This window comes from Pongo abelii, chromosome 10, assembly GCF_028885655.2.
Source record: "Pongo abelii isolate AG06213 chromosome 10, NHGRI_mPonAbe1-v2.0_pri, whole genome shotgun sequence".
Classification (NCBI taxonomy): Eukaryota; Metazoa; Chordata; class Mammalia; order Primates; family Hominidae; genus Pongo; species Pongo abelii.
The window spans coordinates 112252501-112268338 of record NC_071995.2 but is presented as its reverse complement, the minus strand read 5'-3'; the positions used below and the strand labels follow the sequence as shown (position 1 = coordinate 112268338).

Genomic DNA, 15838 nt, shown 5'->3' with positions numbered 1-15838 from the left:
TGTCTTCCTAACAGGCTTGAATTTTAAATGTTGGAGGTGTCTCTGGGTTACCCCAGCCCTAACCAGTATTTACACCAGTCACTTCCAAAAGAGACTTTTACCCAATCTGATTTTTAAAATCTCCCTATCTTCATAAAATACTGCCGCCCAACTCCTTAGCAATATGACATTGAGTTTTACTTTGCTCTTCTTGTAAGGGCAAACGGCATGAACTCCCAGGTTCCTGGGAGCAAAAATAAAAAGTGGATCCAAAGAGAAGATTGCCCTCATTTTGCTGAGGGCCAACCTGAGATAAGACTCAAATCCAGGCAGCTCGAAGCAAATCAATTCAATTCAGCAGACATGTACGAAGTGTGTACCCCATCCATCGGGATCCTTTCAGTCTCAAATGACAGGAGGTCCAGGCTTGTGCAGAAAGGGACATTTATTGGCTTACAGAAATGAACAGCTAGGGGTGCCTCCCTATTCCCAGCTAAACTTCTAAGGGCTGCTCTGATTGGACAGCTTGGCTCCGGGGGCCCACCCTTGAACCAATCACCATGAGCATGGAAAATGTAATGCTGTGATTGGCTCAGATTGGGGTCACATGCTCCTCCCCCAGATTCAGTGACTTTCCTGCAGGACTTGTCAGAGCCTTTATATGAATACATGAGCAAATGGACCAAATAGTATTTCCCAAATGGCTTTGATTTTGAGTGAACACTATGAAATTGGGAGATGTGTTATGTTGGGCCTGCAATTGGCTGGAGCTGAGTAGTGGCTAAGTTCTTTAGACAGAGCATAAGCCCTCCATTTGGCTCCAGTCCCCATCACTCCTTAATGTCTAGCCCCCAGCCTGCTTCACTATAGACATCCAAGTTTGATGTCTGGCTAGTGATTACATCACAAGTCCCAAATGCAACAATGTGAAGCACCACATTGAGGGGGAAATCAAGTAGCGCTCAATTACTGTGTCTATTCCCTCATAAACACACAAATATTCACGCACTCATGGACACAAACACACATGCATGCAGGTACTACACAGGTGCACACACAACCACAGAGCTGACTTAGGATACAAAGTGCTGTGGTCTGAATGTCTATGTTCTCCAAAATTCACAGTTGAAACCTTGACCTCCATGGTTTTAGGAGCTGGGGGCTTTGGGAGGCGATTAGGTCATGGGGAGAGGACCTTTATGAAAGGATCAGTGACTTATAAGAGAGGTCTGAGGCCAGGCACAGTGGTTCACACCTGTTATCCCAGCAGTTTGGGAGGCTGAGGCAGGAAGATCACTTGAGGCCAGGAGTTCGAGACCAGCCTGGCCAACATGGCAAAACCACATCTCTACAAAAACACAAAAATTAGCCAGGCATGGTGGCGTGAGCCTGTAATCCTACTGTTCAGGAGGCTGAGGCACGAGAATCACTTGAACCCAGGAGGAGGAGGTTGCAATGAGCTGAGATCGCACCACTGCACTCCAGACTGGGCAACAGAGTGAGACTCCATCTAGAAAAAAAATAAAAATAAAAAAATAAGAGAGGTCTGAGAGAGATCCTTCCACCATGGGAGGGCAATGTGAGAAGATGGCTGTTGATGAGGGCACAGGTTCTCACCAGCCACCAAATCCTCACCAGACACCAAGACGAGTACCTTGGTCTTGGACTTCCCAGCCTCCAGAACTGTGACCAATACATTTCCATTGTTTATAAGCCACCCCATTTATGGCATTTTGTTATAACAGCCGAAACAGTCTAAGACACAAAGTCAGTCTAAGCCATCATTTCCCTACATGAGAGTCAGACCATCCTCGGCAGGTGGTGGGGCATTTACTCTGCCCTGAACTGGGCTCCTGCCAAGGCTGAGGACGGGGTTGGGGAGGAGCAGGCCTGACTCTGGATCCCCCTCCTCATGTCCCTGCCCTGCGTGGGCCCAGCTCTGGGGTGAGAGCACCTCAGAATGAAAGGCAAGATTCCAAGCCTCCCTGTCACCTGGCTTTAAAACTAGAAAGAAGGACTAGATGGAGGTGAGGCCCCTGGAGGCGGAGGTGTTAGGGTCATCCTGGGGAGGGGACACAGGGAGCCTCAGCTGCTAGAAGCCACAGGAAGCCAAAGGGGCCCCCAGCCTCAGGAGAGGGATCCCCGCTAGGGTAGGAGGCTGGGCAGATCTCAGGCAGGTACACACACCTGGTGGCCCAGTTTGCAGTGTTTTTTATGCAGCCTAGACAAACACAGAGAGGCCCCTGCTCCCCATTTCCCCAGCTGAGAGGCCAAGAAGGCAGAGGCAGAATTGGAAGAGCCTCTGCCTTTGGAACCCGTCCCTACTATAAGTCATAGCAGCCATGGCCTCAGCTTCAAACACTCCCCTATCTCCTGGCTCTCTCCCTGTGCCTCATCCCTGCTCTCGGCGTTCCTTGGGTGTCAACCAGGAAGGGCTAAACTGAGTTAATTGACATGTTATCTGGACAGGGTCAACAGCCCCCTCGGCTTCTTATCTCCAACTCATTGAGACCAAGAGAGAAGCAAACAGCAGCTGACAAGTCTCCCAGGAGGGGAGCCAACAGCACGAGACCGTGGGTGGGGAGGCCCGACTGGGACACAGAACACCTGGAGCTGAGGTGGGCTCTGCAACTCACCTGGAGGAGCATGGGTTGGGGGACTATCATCACTGGCTGAACCAATCCAGGGAGGCTTCAGAGAGGAGGCTGCACTCACACTGGGCTGTGAAGAACGTGTGGGATTCAGAAGCATAGCAGGCACGACAGGCAGGGGACAGAGCTTAAGCAAAGGAAAGGAGGTATACGAGCTGGAGTGGTTAGACACATGAGCCTCAGATTTCCACATATCGGGGCTCCCATACAGCTGGGTGACCCAGACTAAGTGGCTCAACTGCTCCATGCCCCAGGTTCCTCGTTTGCAAAAATGGGGATAATAGTATCTACCACGTGGGTTATTAAATGAAATAGCTGCTGAAGACCATAGCATATTGTAGGTGCTCAATACATGAATAAATTCTAGTTCCTCTCATTGTTTGGGGAAGAATGCTCAGGAGACAGTAAGAATGGACATTTATTGAAAGACTAGATATGTCGTGTCCACAGTAACAATCCTCCAACCACCCATGTTACAGATGAGGACACTGAGGCACTGAGAAGGAGCATCCTTTGCTCAAGGTGCCTAGGCTGCTAAGCAGGAACGGATTCCAGGCTCAGATCTGGCTGCATCTAGCTCTGGTGCTCTTAATGTCTCCTCTGTTTGGGGAATTCACAAAGCATGACTCCAAGCAAATGGGGCTGGCTCCTGGGGGTTTCTGGAGCTGGTGGGTGGCGGAGGTGGGGGGTGGTGGTCCCTGGCTACCGAGAGCTATGTCTGGGGTTAAAGAGAAAATGACACCAAAGCAGCAGGGGCACAGAGGGAGGTCACAGTCACTCTCAAATCTTGCTCTTCAGAAAAGGAGGGGTTGAGTACGGTGCCTGTAATCCCAGCACTTTGGGAGGCCAAGGAAGGAAGATGACTTGAGCCCAGGAGTTCGTGGCTGCAGTGAGTTATGATCATGCCGCTGCACTTCAGCCTGGGCAACAGAGCGAGGCCCTGTCCCTAAAAAACAAAGAAGGAAAAGGAGGAGGCATCTGGCGAAGCGAACAGGCTGAGCAAAGGAAAAGAGGTGAGAAGTGGCAAGTGGGCCTCCTACAGCACGAGGTGCTGCCTGAGGCCTGGAGAGGGGAAGGCACTAGCCCAAGGTCACACAGCCCACATGAGTCAGGAGAGAAGATGCCGCTGGGGGCCAGGATCCAGGTTCTGCCAGGGCCTGTGATGCTGCACGGACCCTGCACTCTCTGAGCTTTGCTTCCCGCAGGGCTGTGAGGGGTTGGAAAAGGTTCCTGCATGCCACGACCGTGTGGACCTCAGCATGCCCAGCTGGGGTGAGGGCCCCACAAGAGGCAGCGTCCAGGAGGACCCAAGGAGAGGGTCTCTCCTGCCCGGAGCCAGCCTTCCCCATAGGAGACACTTTGCTGCCCCCTTGTGGCTCAAAGGAGTGCAACTTTCCATCCCACCTCTAAGTGAGACTTCCCAGAAGTCGGAGGTTCCTAATTCCAGGCACAGAACCTGCCTCTTCCCATGACCCACAGGTGTGTCCAGACCCACCTACCCTTTCCTACCCTTTCCTCAATAGTCCACCACCCCCCACCCCAACACAGATAGCTCAGATCCAAGCAATACAGAGTGACCCTGAAAATCAGGGAATCTGGATAGATGGATATGTCAATTGATGGATACACTGATGGATGGACAGACAGATGGTCTAATGATGGCTAGAGGGATGAATGTATCAATGTATGAATGGATGGATGGATATGTTGATGAATGGAAAGTCTAATGACAGAGGATTGATGAATTAATGGATTATAGATGGATGAATGGATTATAGATGAATGGATGGATATGTGGATGGATGGATACACTGATGGATGGAGAGACAGACAGTCTATTGATGGATAGAGAAATGGATGGATGAATGAATGGATGGGTGGATGGATTATAGATGAATGGATGGATATGTGGATGGATGGACACACTGATGGATGGACAGTCTAATGATGGATAGAGGAATGGATGGATGGATGGATGAATCATAGATGAATGGATGAATATGTGGATGGATGGATTATAGATGAATGGATGGATATGTGGATGGATGGATACACTGATGGATAGACAGACAGACAGTCTAATGATAGAGGAATTGATGGATGGATGGGTAGATGACTTGTGAATGAATGGATGGATGGATTATGGATGAACGGATTATGGATGGGTGAATGGATGGATTGATACACTGATGGACAGACAGAGAGTCTAATAACGGATAGAGTAATGGATGAATGGATAGAAAGATAAAAGATAGATGGGTAGAGGGATAGGTGGTCAGGTTGATGGACAGAGAGAGAGTGAGACAACTGATCACATATCCTAGTTATGTGATCTTGGGCAAGTTATGTAAACTTCCCAAGCCTCAGTTTCTGCATCTGTAAAATGGGGATGGTAATAATGGTTTTTACTTCCTAGTACCTTTGTGAATGTTAAAGAAGACAATGAGTGGAAAGTTCTTAGCAGAATTTCTGGTATATAACAAGCACTTGATGAAGACTGGTGTTATTTTCCTCTCCTGCCTAGGCCTGAGAAGTGATAGAACATCTCCCTCTCCTTCCTGACCTGGTCAACCAGGGCTGGTCCTCCAGGTAAAGGAAGCCCATTTAAGATCTCAGAATGGTTGGATTTCTTTAGAGACTGAGGTTTTCAAGTCTTGGCTTTGTTGCCTAAGATGGGGCTTGGAGTCACTTTATTACAGAAGTGGCAACAGGATTGTGGTGTGTCTCCTGTGAGCTCATTGACATGGAAAGATAGGATCCATAGCAGTCACAATCTCAATTCAGAAAGCGTTATTGGCCGGAGCTGTCTGAGAGCCAAAAGGAGCAGTCCGGGAGGGCTTCCTTCAGGAGGCAGCCAGCACAGTTGCACAGGGCAGCTTCCACTGCCATCCACCAGCACTGAGTCCTTCTCATCCAGCCACAGGAGTGTCCATGGGCCTCTCAGGCATCTTTGGGGCCAGGATGGGACCCCTCAGACCTGGCCCAGGTGGGTTTTCAAAGCCTGAAGCTCTCGGCTGTTGATGTTGTTGCCTCCACACACGATTACCACAACTGAAGTCAGGGAAGGGGGCAGGCAGCCCTCAGCCTGGAGCCTCCCCAGGAGGCCTGAGTAGATGGCTGCTAAGGCTGCCCCACAGGCAGGCTCCACCAGCATACGCTCATCATCTGCCAGGATCAGGGGGATGGAGAGAGGAAGGAAAGGGAAGAAGAACCACTCGGTGCTCAGCAGGCCCTGGGCACTGCAGATCCTTGCAGCCATCTCTCCAGCCAGCCAGCCATTCATCTGCTCTGCTGGCAATCCATCACTTGTCTCACGCTCTCCCCATCCATCAGCCTGGCCTCCTATCCTTCCACCATCCACCTTTTATCTCTCTATCCATCCATCCATTCCTCTATCCATCATTAGACTATCTATCTGTCCATCCATCAGTGTACCCATCCATCAACATATCCATCCATCCACCCATTCATAGCCATCCATCCATTCCTCTATCCATCATTTGACTGTCTATCCATCAACTTGTTCATTAATCAATGTGTCTGTCCATTCATTCATTTCTATACCATTCATCAATCCATCACTTCATTATCCATCCATCTGTCCATCCATCCACTGTCCATCTATCCATTATCCACCTTTCCACTCACTCATACATTCATCCCTTCAATCAACAAACATCTATTGAGTGCCTACTACCTGCCATGCCCTATGCCAGGAAGGCCCTAGGGACACATCAGGGACTAAGACACACCAGCCCTCATGGGGCTCACAATCTGCGATGTAGAGGGATAAGAACCAGGAGGTTATGAACACAGGGAGTGGTGCATTGGAGGTCCACAACCCAGGCAGGGTGGAGTGAGTGATCAAGGGAGGCTTCCTGAAGGAGGTGCTATGATGGCTGATAGCCCTCAGTCACATCAAACCAATAGGGAGCAGGGCCAGCCAGAGAGAGGAGCGGCATGTACAAAAGTCGGGGGGCTAGAGACAGCAGGACACACTCCTTTATCCTCACCCCCTTCCACCTACTCGACGTGCACTTAGTGCACAGTAACTGCACACCTAGCCAGTGCCTGGTGCTGAGGATACAGATAAGACAGAACACACTCTTGCTAGAGGATGCAGGGACTTCGTGGGTCTCTGAGCCCAGGTGGAGGACAGGGATCACTCACCCAGGAGCTGCTGCACAGCACTCACAGCCTCGGCGTCCTCCACCACTTCAGAGTGAATCTTGCACACCCGCATGCACTCCAGGGCCCGAGCGGCCACCGTCTTGGCACCCAGGCTCTTGGCCACACTGCAGGATAGAGCAGGATGGGGCAGGGAGACCAGGGGCTCAGGGAAGAGCTGGTCAATCAGGTCTCTCCCCAGCCCCAGCCACCCCCTCCCATCCTGCTATGGGCTGGTTGGAGCTCAGCATTATAAGTCACAGAGGAGGTGCTCAAAAATAATGTGTCCTTGCCGGGTGCAGTGGCTCACGCCTGTAATCCCAGCACTTTGGGAGGCCAAGGTGGGCAGATCACCTGAGGTCGGGGAGTTCAAGACTAGCCTGACCAACATGGTGAAATCCCGTCTCTACTAAAAATACAAAATTAGCCAGGTGTGGTGGCGCATGCCTGTAATCCCAACTACTTGGGAGGCTAAGGCAGGAGAATCACTTGAACCCAGCAGGTAGAGGTTGCAGTGAGCTGAGATCACACCATTGCACTCTAGCCTGGGAAACAGTGAGGTTCCATCTCAAAAAAAAAAAAAAAAAAAATGCTCATCCACCAAGAACCTCAAAATGTGACCTTACTTGGAAATAGAGTCTTTGCAGATGTAATTAGTTAAATTAAGGTGAAATCATACTGGATTAGGGTGGGTCCTAAATTCAATGATCATGTTCTTTTTAAAATTTATTGGCTTTTGGGGGTATGGGGGAGGACAGGGTCTTGCTAAGTTTCCCAGGCTGGAGTGCAATGGCTATCCACAGGGACGATCATAGCACACTATAGCCTCAAACTCCTGGGCTCAAGCAAACCTTCCGTTTCAGCCTCCCAAGTAGCTAGGACTACAGGTATGTGCCACCATGCCCAGGTAATTTTTGTATTTTTTTAGTAGAGACAGGGTTTCACTATATGTTGGCCAGGCTGGTCTCAAACTCCTGACCTCAAGTGATCCGCCTGCTTCAGCCTCCCAAAATGCTGGGATTACCAGCATGAGCCATGGGACCTGGCCTACATTTTCAAACTTATTTGCAACACACATGGATTGCTTTTGTAATGATAAGTCAATGAAAGCTTGTTTTAAGAACTGATTAGGTTTAAATGAATCATATTCCTCATCTCCTTTTTCAGTACTGCCTTCTAACTCAGGTCCACTTTACTGTGGTTGGAGTCCCAGGACTAAGGACAGCCTTTTGGGTGCCCCCTGTCTCCCTCCACTGGCTGGGACTGGAAGGCCCTAGGACAGTGGCACCCCCACCCTCTAGCCCCTACAAATGTCCCCAGCCCTTACCCACCTGGTGATGTCTGGAAGTGTAACCAGCTTGCCGGCCGTGATGGCCGCATTGAAGCAGTGTGCCCCATAGGTCTCCATGGCAATGATGGGTACGTGCTGCCAGCCCACCTCCAGCAGGCCAGCCACCACCCCGGCCAGGAGCCCCCCACCCCCAACTGCCAGCACCAGGGCACCTGGTGGGGTCCTCAGCACTGCCTTCAGCTCCTGCACCAGGCTGGCATTGCCTTCCCTGGGGAGGGGGGGTGAGAGGGAGAAGCAGAGTGAGGGAGGACCCCAGCCCCGATGGCTCCTGCGGTGGGGGAATTTACCAGGGGTGGGTTCTCTGCCCTCTCATATACATAAACCCCTCCCCACCATCCCCATCCCATCCACAGCAAGGGGAGAGGAAGTCCTGCAACAGTTACTTCGCTCAGCTTCATTCATTCTCTTTATTTTTATTTTTTTGGATAGAGTCTCGCTCTGTCACCCAGGCTGGAGTGCAGTGGCGCGATCTCGGTTCACTGCAACCTCCACTTCCCGGATTCAAGCGATTCTCCTGCCTCAGCCTCCCGAGTAGCTGGGACTACAGGCGCGCACCACCACGCCCAGCTAATTTTTGTATTTTTAGTAGAGATAGGGTTTTGCCATGTTGTCCAGGCTGGCCTCGAACTCCTGACCTCAGGTGATCCACCCGCCTCGGCCTCCCAAAGTGCTGGGATTACAGGTGTGAGCCACCGCGCCTGGCTTCGTTCATTTTCTTTATTATGTATTTGTTTGCTCATCCCTTCCCATCTCCATCAACCTCCCAGGCCCTTTCTTGGACATTACCCCAATTTAGCCCCCTCCCCAACTTTGCAAAGAGGCAATGGCAATGTGTGATTAAGACGGGACAAGTGTATCACTTGGGACCAGCCTGACTGCAGCCCTGTGTATCTGCCACGTACTTAGCTGTGTGATCTGGGGCAAGTTGTTTGACCTCGATGTGCCTCAGTTTCCTCACCTATGAAATGGGGATAATAGCACCCACCTCTAGGGCTTTGGGGAGGGTAAATGGAACAGTGCAGGAGGAGCCATTAGCCTGGTGCCTGGTCCCAAAGCACATATTCAGTAAAGGAGACTTGGTACTATCACTTCCATTTTACACACATAGAAACTGAGGCACAGGATCTGGAGTGCTTTGCACAAAGTCCCACAATTCACAAGGGGGCAGAAGTGGGATCTGAACCCATGTCTGCCTGGCTTTGAAGCCTCTTCTCCCGTCTGGGCCTCAGTTTCTCCTTCGGTCCAATGGAAGGACCCTGACTCAGTGAGGGTCTCCCAGCTCTGGACTCCTGGGGAGAGGGGCGTCAGCCTTACCATATTAGGGGGTGGTCAAACGGGGGGACATTCACCCAGCCGTCCCTCTTGGCCAACTCTTGCGCCCTCAGATTGGCCTCGTCCCAGACCTACAGAGAAACAAGGGCCCTCAGAACAGCCGGGAGTGGGACTGCTATGGAGGCCGGAGCAGAGGCCCAGGATCTCCTTGGTGGCCCCAGGATCCAGTAGTCTGGGGACACCCCTGCAGATGAGACCATACCTGGTGTGGGCCCGGAGGCCTCCTGAGAATTGGACAAGCACTTCCAGGTGACAAACAGATGCCATGTGCTTTCCACAATACCCAAGGGACCTGTCCTGCTGCCACACTATGAAAACCAGGCCAGACCAGCCAGGGAGGCTGGAAGTGGGTCAGCTCCAAGGTCAGCCACATGGTGCCCACTTCTAGCCAACCAGTAGGGGAGAAGCCCCCTAAAATCAAACCCCAGATAGCAACTTGGTCACCCAAGGTGTCCGTGGAAACCAGCAATGGCCCAGCTGATGGCCTGCTAGTTGAGTTCAAGCAGCCAGAGAGATGGCGCATAGGGCCAGCCCTGACCATGATGGACCCAAGGCAACCACAGCAGGGGTGAGTTTTCTCTTCTCACTGGCTTGGCCTCTGTGGCAGAGATCCAGGTCCCCTGCTCATTCACACATCATTGACAGGCTTTCTTCCGTTCCCTGACTCATTTCTACACTCCCTACCAATGCTGCCTGCAATCACCTCCCAAATAAACCACATGCACCCCAGTCCTCATTTCAGGGCCCGCTTTTGGGAGAATCCAAACTAAGACAGCATTTCAGAGGGACCCCATGCCAGCCGATCTCAGCAGGAACCAGATACAGAAGCTAAATGATAGACAATGGCCTCCTCTCCCAAGGGAGGGGTGCAGGGTCACAAGGCGGGCAGAAATAGCCCCTGCTCATCCTCAGGGACTCTGCAGTGCCCACTCTGTGCCCAGTTCTAGGTATGGGGACTCTTCAGCAGGAGAGAAGCCAAGAAATGGTCTCTGACTGCAAGGAATTTCCCATCTGGCTGAAGAGAGGAGTCTCATTCCCCTGAGTTACTGAAACAAAAAATACACTGTTGGTGTGAATGCAAATGAGTTCAGCTCCTATAGGAAGCAGTTCGGGGATTTCTCAAAGAACTAAAAATAGAATTACCATTTGACCCAGCAATCCCATTACTGAGTATCTATCCAAAGGAAAATAAACCATTTTACCAAAAAGATCTGCATTTGTGTGTCCATCACAGCAGTACTCACAATAGCAAAGACATGGAATCAACCCAGGTGCCCATCAGTGGTGGATTGGATACAGAAAATGGGGTGCATATACATCATGGAACACTATGCAGCCACAAAAAAGAAGATCATGTCCTTTGCAGCAACATGGATGCAGCTGGAGGCCATTATTCTAAGATAATTAACTTAGGAGCAGAAAACCAAATACTGCATATTCTCACTTACAACTGGGAGTTAAACACTGGGTACACGTGGGCACAAAGATGGGAACAAGAGACATTGGGGACTCCAAAAGTGGGGAGAGAGGGAGAGTGGCAGAGGTTGAAAAATACCTGTCAGCTGGGCGCAGTGGCTCACGCCTGTAATCCCAGCACTTTGGGAGGCCGAGGCAGGCAGATCCTGAGGTCAGGAGATCCAGACCATCCTGGCCAACACAGTGAAACCCCATCTCTACTAAAATACAAAAAATTTGCCGGGTGTGGTGGCGTGCACCTGTAATCCCAGCTACTCAGGAGGCTGAGGCAGCGGAATCGCTTGAATCTGGACAGTGGAGGTTGCAGTGAGCCGAGATGGCGCCACCGTACTCCAGCTTGGCAACAGAGCAATACTCTGTCTCAAAAAAAAGAAAGAGAGAGAGAGAGAGACAGAGAGAGAGAAAGAAAGAAACAAACAAACAAACAAACCTACCTGTCAGCCAGGCACAGTGGTTCACACCTGTAATCCTAGCATTTTGGGAGGCCAAGGCAGGCAGATCACCTGAGGTCAGGAGTTCAAGACCAGCTTGGCCAACATGGTGAAACCTCGTCTCTACTAAAAATACAAAAATTAAGCTGGGCGTGGTAGCTTATGCCTGTAATCCCAGCACTTTGGGAGGCCAAGACGGGTGGATCACGAGGTCAGGAGATCGAGATCATCCTGGCTAACATGGTGAAATCCCGTCTCTACTAAAAATAAAAAATACAAAAAAAAAAAAAAAAAAAAGCCAGGCGTGGTGGCTGTAGTAGCTGGCCTGTAGTCCCAGCTACTCGGGAGGCTGAGGCAGGAGAATGGCGTGAACCTGGGAGGCAGACCTTGCAGTGAGCCGAGATTGCACCACCGCACTCCAGCCTGGGCAACAGAGCGAGACTCGGTCTCAAAAAAAAAAAAAAATTAGCTGGGTGTGGTGGTGCGCACCTGTAATCCCAGCTACTCGGGAGGCCAAGGCAGGAGAATTGCTTGAACTTGGGAGGCAGAGGTTGCAGTGAGCCAAGATCATGCCACTGCACTCCAGCCTGGGCGACAGAGTAAGACTATCTCAAAAAAAAAACAAAAAAAAACAACTACCTGTCAGGTACTATGTTCACTACTTGGACGACAGAATCATTAGAAGCCCAAACCTCTGCATCATGGAATATACCCATGTAACAAACCTGCACATGTATCCCTGAATCTGAAATTAAAACTAAAGAAAAAAATAGATTCAAAACCGTGTAGTGCTTGACATCTCTCACCTGTAGGGCCCCAAGCAGCCTCCTCTCTGGCTCCTCTCCTGCATTGCCCCAGAGCAGGCAGAGTGAAAATCCAACCAGGTCCCTCCCCTGCTCAAACTCCGTTCATGCTTCCCTAGTGCCCTCGGGTGGAAACACATTAGCTTCACCTACGAGCCACCCTGCCTGATGGAGCAACTCTGCCCCTCTTCAGCCTCACCTTTCGCCATCCCTCCCCCCATGCTGGGTTCAGCCTGAATGCACCATGCTCATCCACGCCACACCTTCACCCACACCTTTTCCTCTGTTCACAGTGAGATCACTCCCTCCCTTTTCTCCACTGTGGGGACTCAGATTTCTCCTTCAATACTCAACCCTGGGGACCCTTGTCGGGAGCCTGTCCTGGATCCTTTCCCCAAATCTAAGGCATAGCCCATTGGTTTGACCACTGCCCAATTCTCCACTCCCTCCCTCTGTTAGAATCATACACCCACACCTTGCCATGTGGCTTAATTGTTACTATTTTTAGAGACATGTTCTTACTATGTTGCCCAGGCTGGCCTCAAACTCCTGGGCTCAAGTGATCCTCCCAACTCGGCCTCCTGAGTAGCTGAGACTACAGGTGCACGCCACAGTGCCCAGCTTTTTTATCTATTTATTTATTTATTTTATTTTTGCCATGTGGTTTTGCTGTTCTTCTCACTAGAGTGGGTGGAGCATGTGTCCCCTCCCCACTGATGTTGGTCTCAGCTGTGTGACTTGCTCTGGCCAACAGCATATGGCAGAACTGATGGTGTAACAGTTCTGGGCTGAGGTCTTAAGAGGCATCATGTGTTTCTTCTCACCCCTCTTGCCATTGCCCTTGAGAAGAATGTGCCCCCAGTGGCCACTGGCTGGGGAAGACACAAGGGACATCTGCAGACCTTAATCCTTCCCCACATTCTGAAGCAGAACCACCCTAACCCTCCCACAGACCCAAAGCATCAGAAACAATGTTTCTCATATGCTGCTGCTATTTGGGGGCTGTTTGTTATGCAGCATTACCAAGCAACAATAGCTGATTAAAACAACATGCCTTCTCTCTGACTTCCTTGGTGCCCTGTGCTTCCCCCATGGCAACACTTTTCACACTTTGTTACCATCATCTGGTTACCTGTGTGTCTCCTCATAATACTCTGAAATTTATGAGCGTAAAGACCATGTCTTATTATCTCTGTGTTTCTAGAATGTCTAACATAGCAGGCACTGAATATGTGCTCAATGAATAGCTGATGGATGGAAGGATGGAAGGATGGATGGATGGATGGATGGATGGATGGATGGATGGATGGATGGAAAGAATGGAGAGAGGAGAGAGAAAGGGTGATGTATGGAAGGATGGTTAGATGGATGAATAAATGGAAGGAAGGAAGGAGAAAAAAAGGAAGGAAGAAGGAAGGAAGGAGAGAAAGAATGAAGAAAGGAAGGAGGGAGGGAAGGAAGGAGAGAGAGAGGGAGGGAAGAGGGAAGGAGGGAAATAATGAAGGAAGGAAAGAAGAAGGGAGGGAGGGAAGGAAGGACAGAAGAAAGGGAAGAAACTATATACAGGAAGTATTTGGGACCAGCTTTAAGGTACCACAGTTTGGCTTTTAGTTTTAATTTCAAGAGGTTTAAAAATCTGTTTTCCATTATTCGAATGATTTTTTTCTTTCTTCCCAGAAGGAAAGACAGATTTTGTATCTGTGTCTCTATTTCTTTGGTAACAAAGGGAACTGGTGATATCTTTCTCAGTGGATACCATTTCTATTGGAGTGGTCTTAGAATGAGAACTGATGCTGCCATCATCTTGATACTTCTTGTCTTATCTAACAGCAAAAATGTTAAAAGTGGATAATACCAGGTGCTGGTGAGGATGTAAGGAGACAGACAGTCTCCTGTCCATCGCCAGCTTCCCATTAGTCTTGGTTCACACATGGGGGTTACTTCTCAGGGTGGGCAGAGACAAGTTGGGAGGTCCCAGCCCTCAACACCCATCCCACCTCATTCCCCCCTCAGCTCAGCTATCCTGAGAGAGGACTGGGTCCCAGCCACAGCTCATCGAAAGGAAAAGGAGACAGGACGTCTTAGGGATGGGGTGGGGTGAAGGAGAGCAGCCCACCCAGATGGTTCTCCCCTTCCCGGAGCCCTTACCTTTCCAGTCAGCTGAACCTCGGCCCCCTCCCCTTGCAGCCTCTGCACCACGTGCAGGGAGGTGCTCTCGGGGAGCACGATGGTGGCAGGGATGCCCAGCTTCCTAGCAGCATAGGCAGCAGCGATGCCCGCGTTACCCCCTGTGCAGAAAGGAGGAAAGGGGCAGTGGGCAGAGCTGCATTGGCCTTTGACATGCCTTCCCCTCCCCCTCCATAGCCCTTCAGAGTCACTCCTCCCCAAAATTCATATGCCCCGTTGACTCCTTCCTCCACTCGAGAGGGGGACACATAATCTGTGTTGAGCCAATCAGAACCTAATCCCCCAACCCATGATTGGTTCAAGGATGAAGACACCACCCAAGCGGGGCCAAAAAAAAAAAACAATTCCAGGATTGAGGCGAGGCATCGAGAAGGGGTGCTCCCTTTTCCCTAGGGTTGGGAGGGTGGTAGGATGCAAGGCTGGAATTCCTGGTGGCCATCTTGTTACCATGAGACCCACCGAAAAATAAAGCTAATATGCAGGAAAGCAAAGCCCAGAGAAAGAGAGACAGAGAGGAGAGCTCCTGGATCCCCCTGTGCCTGAAAGCCACTTATCCCAAGAATTTTCCATTCTTAGAGCCTGTAGTTTAAATCTATGCAAATTGGGTTTCTGGCACTTGCTACCACCATGAGTCCTGAACTATGGGAGAAGGCTAGGATGGGATGTACACAGTAGTCATCTCATCAGTGACCTTGATGAGGCTGGGCCTTTAAGAGGAGACCAACCCTGGACATGTACTGCTGCTCTAGCCTGTTCCTCCTCCCCTAACCTCTGCCCTGAGGACCCCCATGAAACAAAAAAAGGTGGGGTCACCTGAGGAGCACACCAGGTGTCTGCATCCCTTCTTGGCCATCTGGGAAAAGAAGGAATGGGGTTGGGGCTAACCCAAGCAGGTGTCATGAAGCCCTATGCGGAATGGCGTTAGAGTCTCCCCATCCCACTCCCAATACGCCTTTACCCCTCATCCTGCCCAAAGCCCCGCCTTCACCTCTCCCCTTCCATCTGCACGAGTTCATGTTTCCCCTCCTGCCCGAACCCGTCCCCAGCCCACACCCCTCACTCTTCCCTCCCTCCTGCACAACCTCTCTTCTCCCCTCCTTCCCACACACCCTCACCTCCTGGCAGAAATGCCCAACGCCCCGAATCTTGAAGGAGCCGCTGGGCTGCACATTCTCACACTTGAGGAAGACAGGCATGCCCGCCACCTGGGACAGTGCCCAGCTCTCCAACAGAGGTGTGACCACGTGGAAGGGCTCCTGCTTGGCACACTCTGCCACAGGGCCGTCCATTCTGGAGACCAGGTAGACAGCCTGCAGGAGGACACAAAGTCACCACCCAGGCAGTCCCCATCAAGAGTTCCCTTAACCAGGACAGGGGAGGGGAAGGTGGAGAAAGCCCTTGGCTTAGGTGCCCTTCACTTCATCCAGCTGCTGAGCTGTGAGACTCCCGTCAAGTATCTGC

General features: G+C 50.9%; 1 protein-coding gene across 7 annotated transcripts in view; it reads right to left on the bottom strand.

Moving 5' to 3' along the window:
• Positions 1-253: 253 nt before the first annotated feature.
• The window catches only part of SDSL (serine dehydratase like), a 22164-nt gene continuing 6579 nt past the window's right edge, over positions 254-15838 (bottom strand). For 4 of the 7 annotated variants that reach the window (XM_054527643.2, XM_054527646.2, XM_054527645.2 and 1 more), the window contains 8 exons: positions 15796-15838; positions 15493-15687; positions 15191-15230; positions 14339-14478; positions 9463-9551; positions 8129-8356; positions 6801-6925; positions 5285-5795 (listed from right to left, as the gene is read on the bottom strand). The exon at positions 15796-15838 is cut by the window's right edge and continues 104 nt beyond it. In XM_054527643.2, coding sequence (XP_054383618.1) covers positions 5602-5795; positions 6801-6925; positions 8129-8356; positions 9463-9551; positions 14339-14478; positions 15191-15230; positions 15493-15687; positions 15796-15838 — 1054 coding nt within the window. In that variant the 3' untranslated portion in view covers positions 5285-5601. Of the gene's footprint in view, positions 3577-5284; positions 5796-6800; positions 6926-8128; positions 8357-9462; positions 9552-14338; positions 14479-15190; positions 15231-15492; positions 15688-15795 lie in introns of those variants that run through there. The other 3 variants (XM_002823795.6, XM_054527648.2, XM_054527647.2) reach the window with 2 other exon arrangements.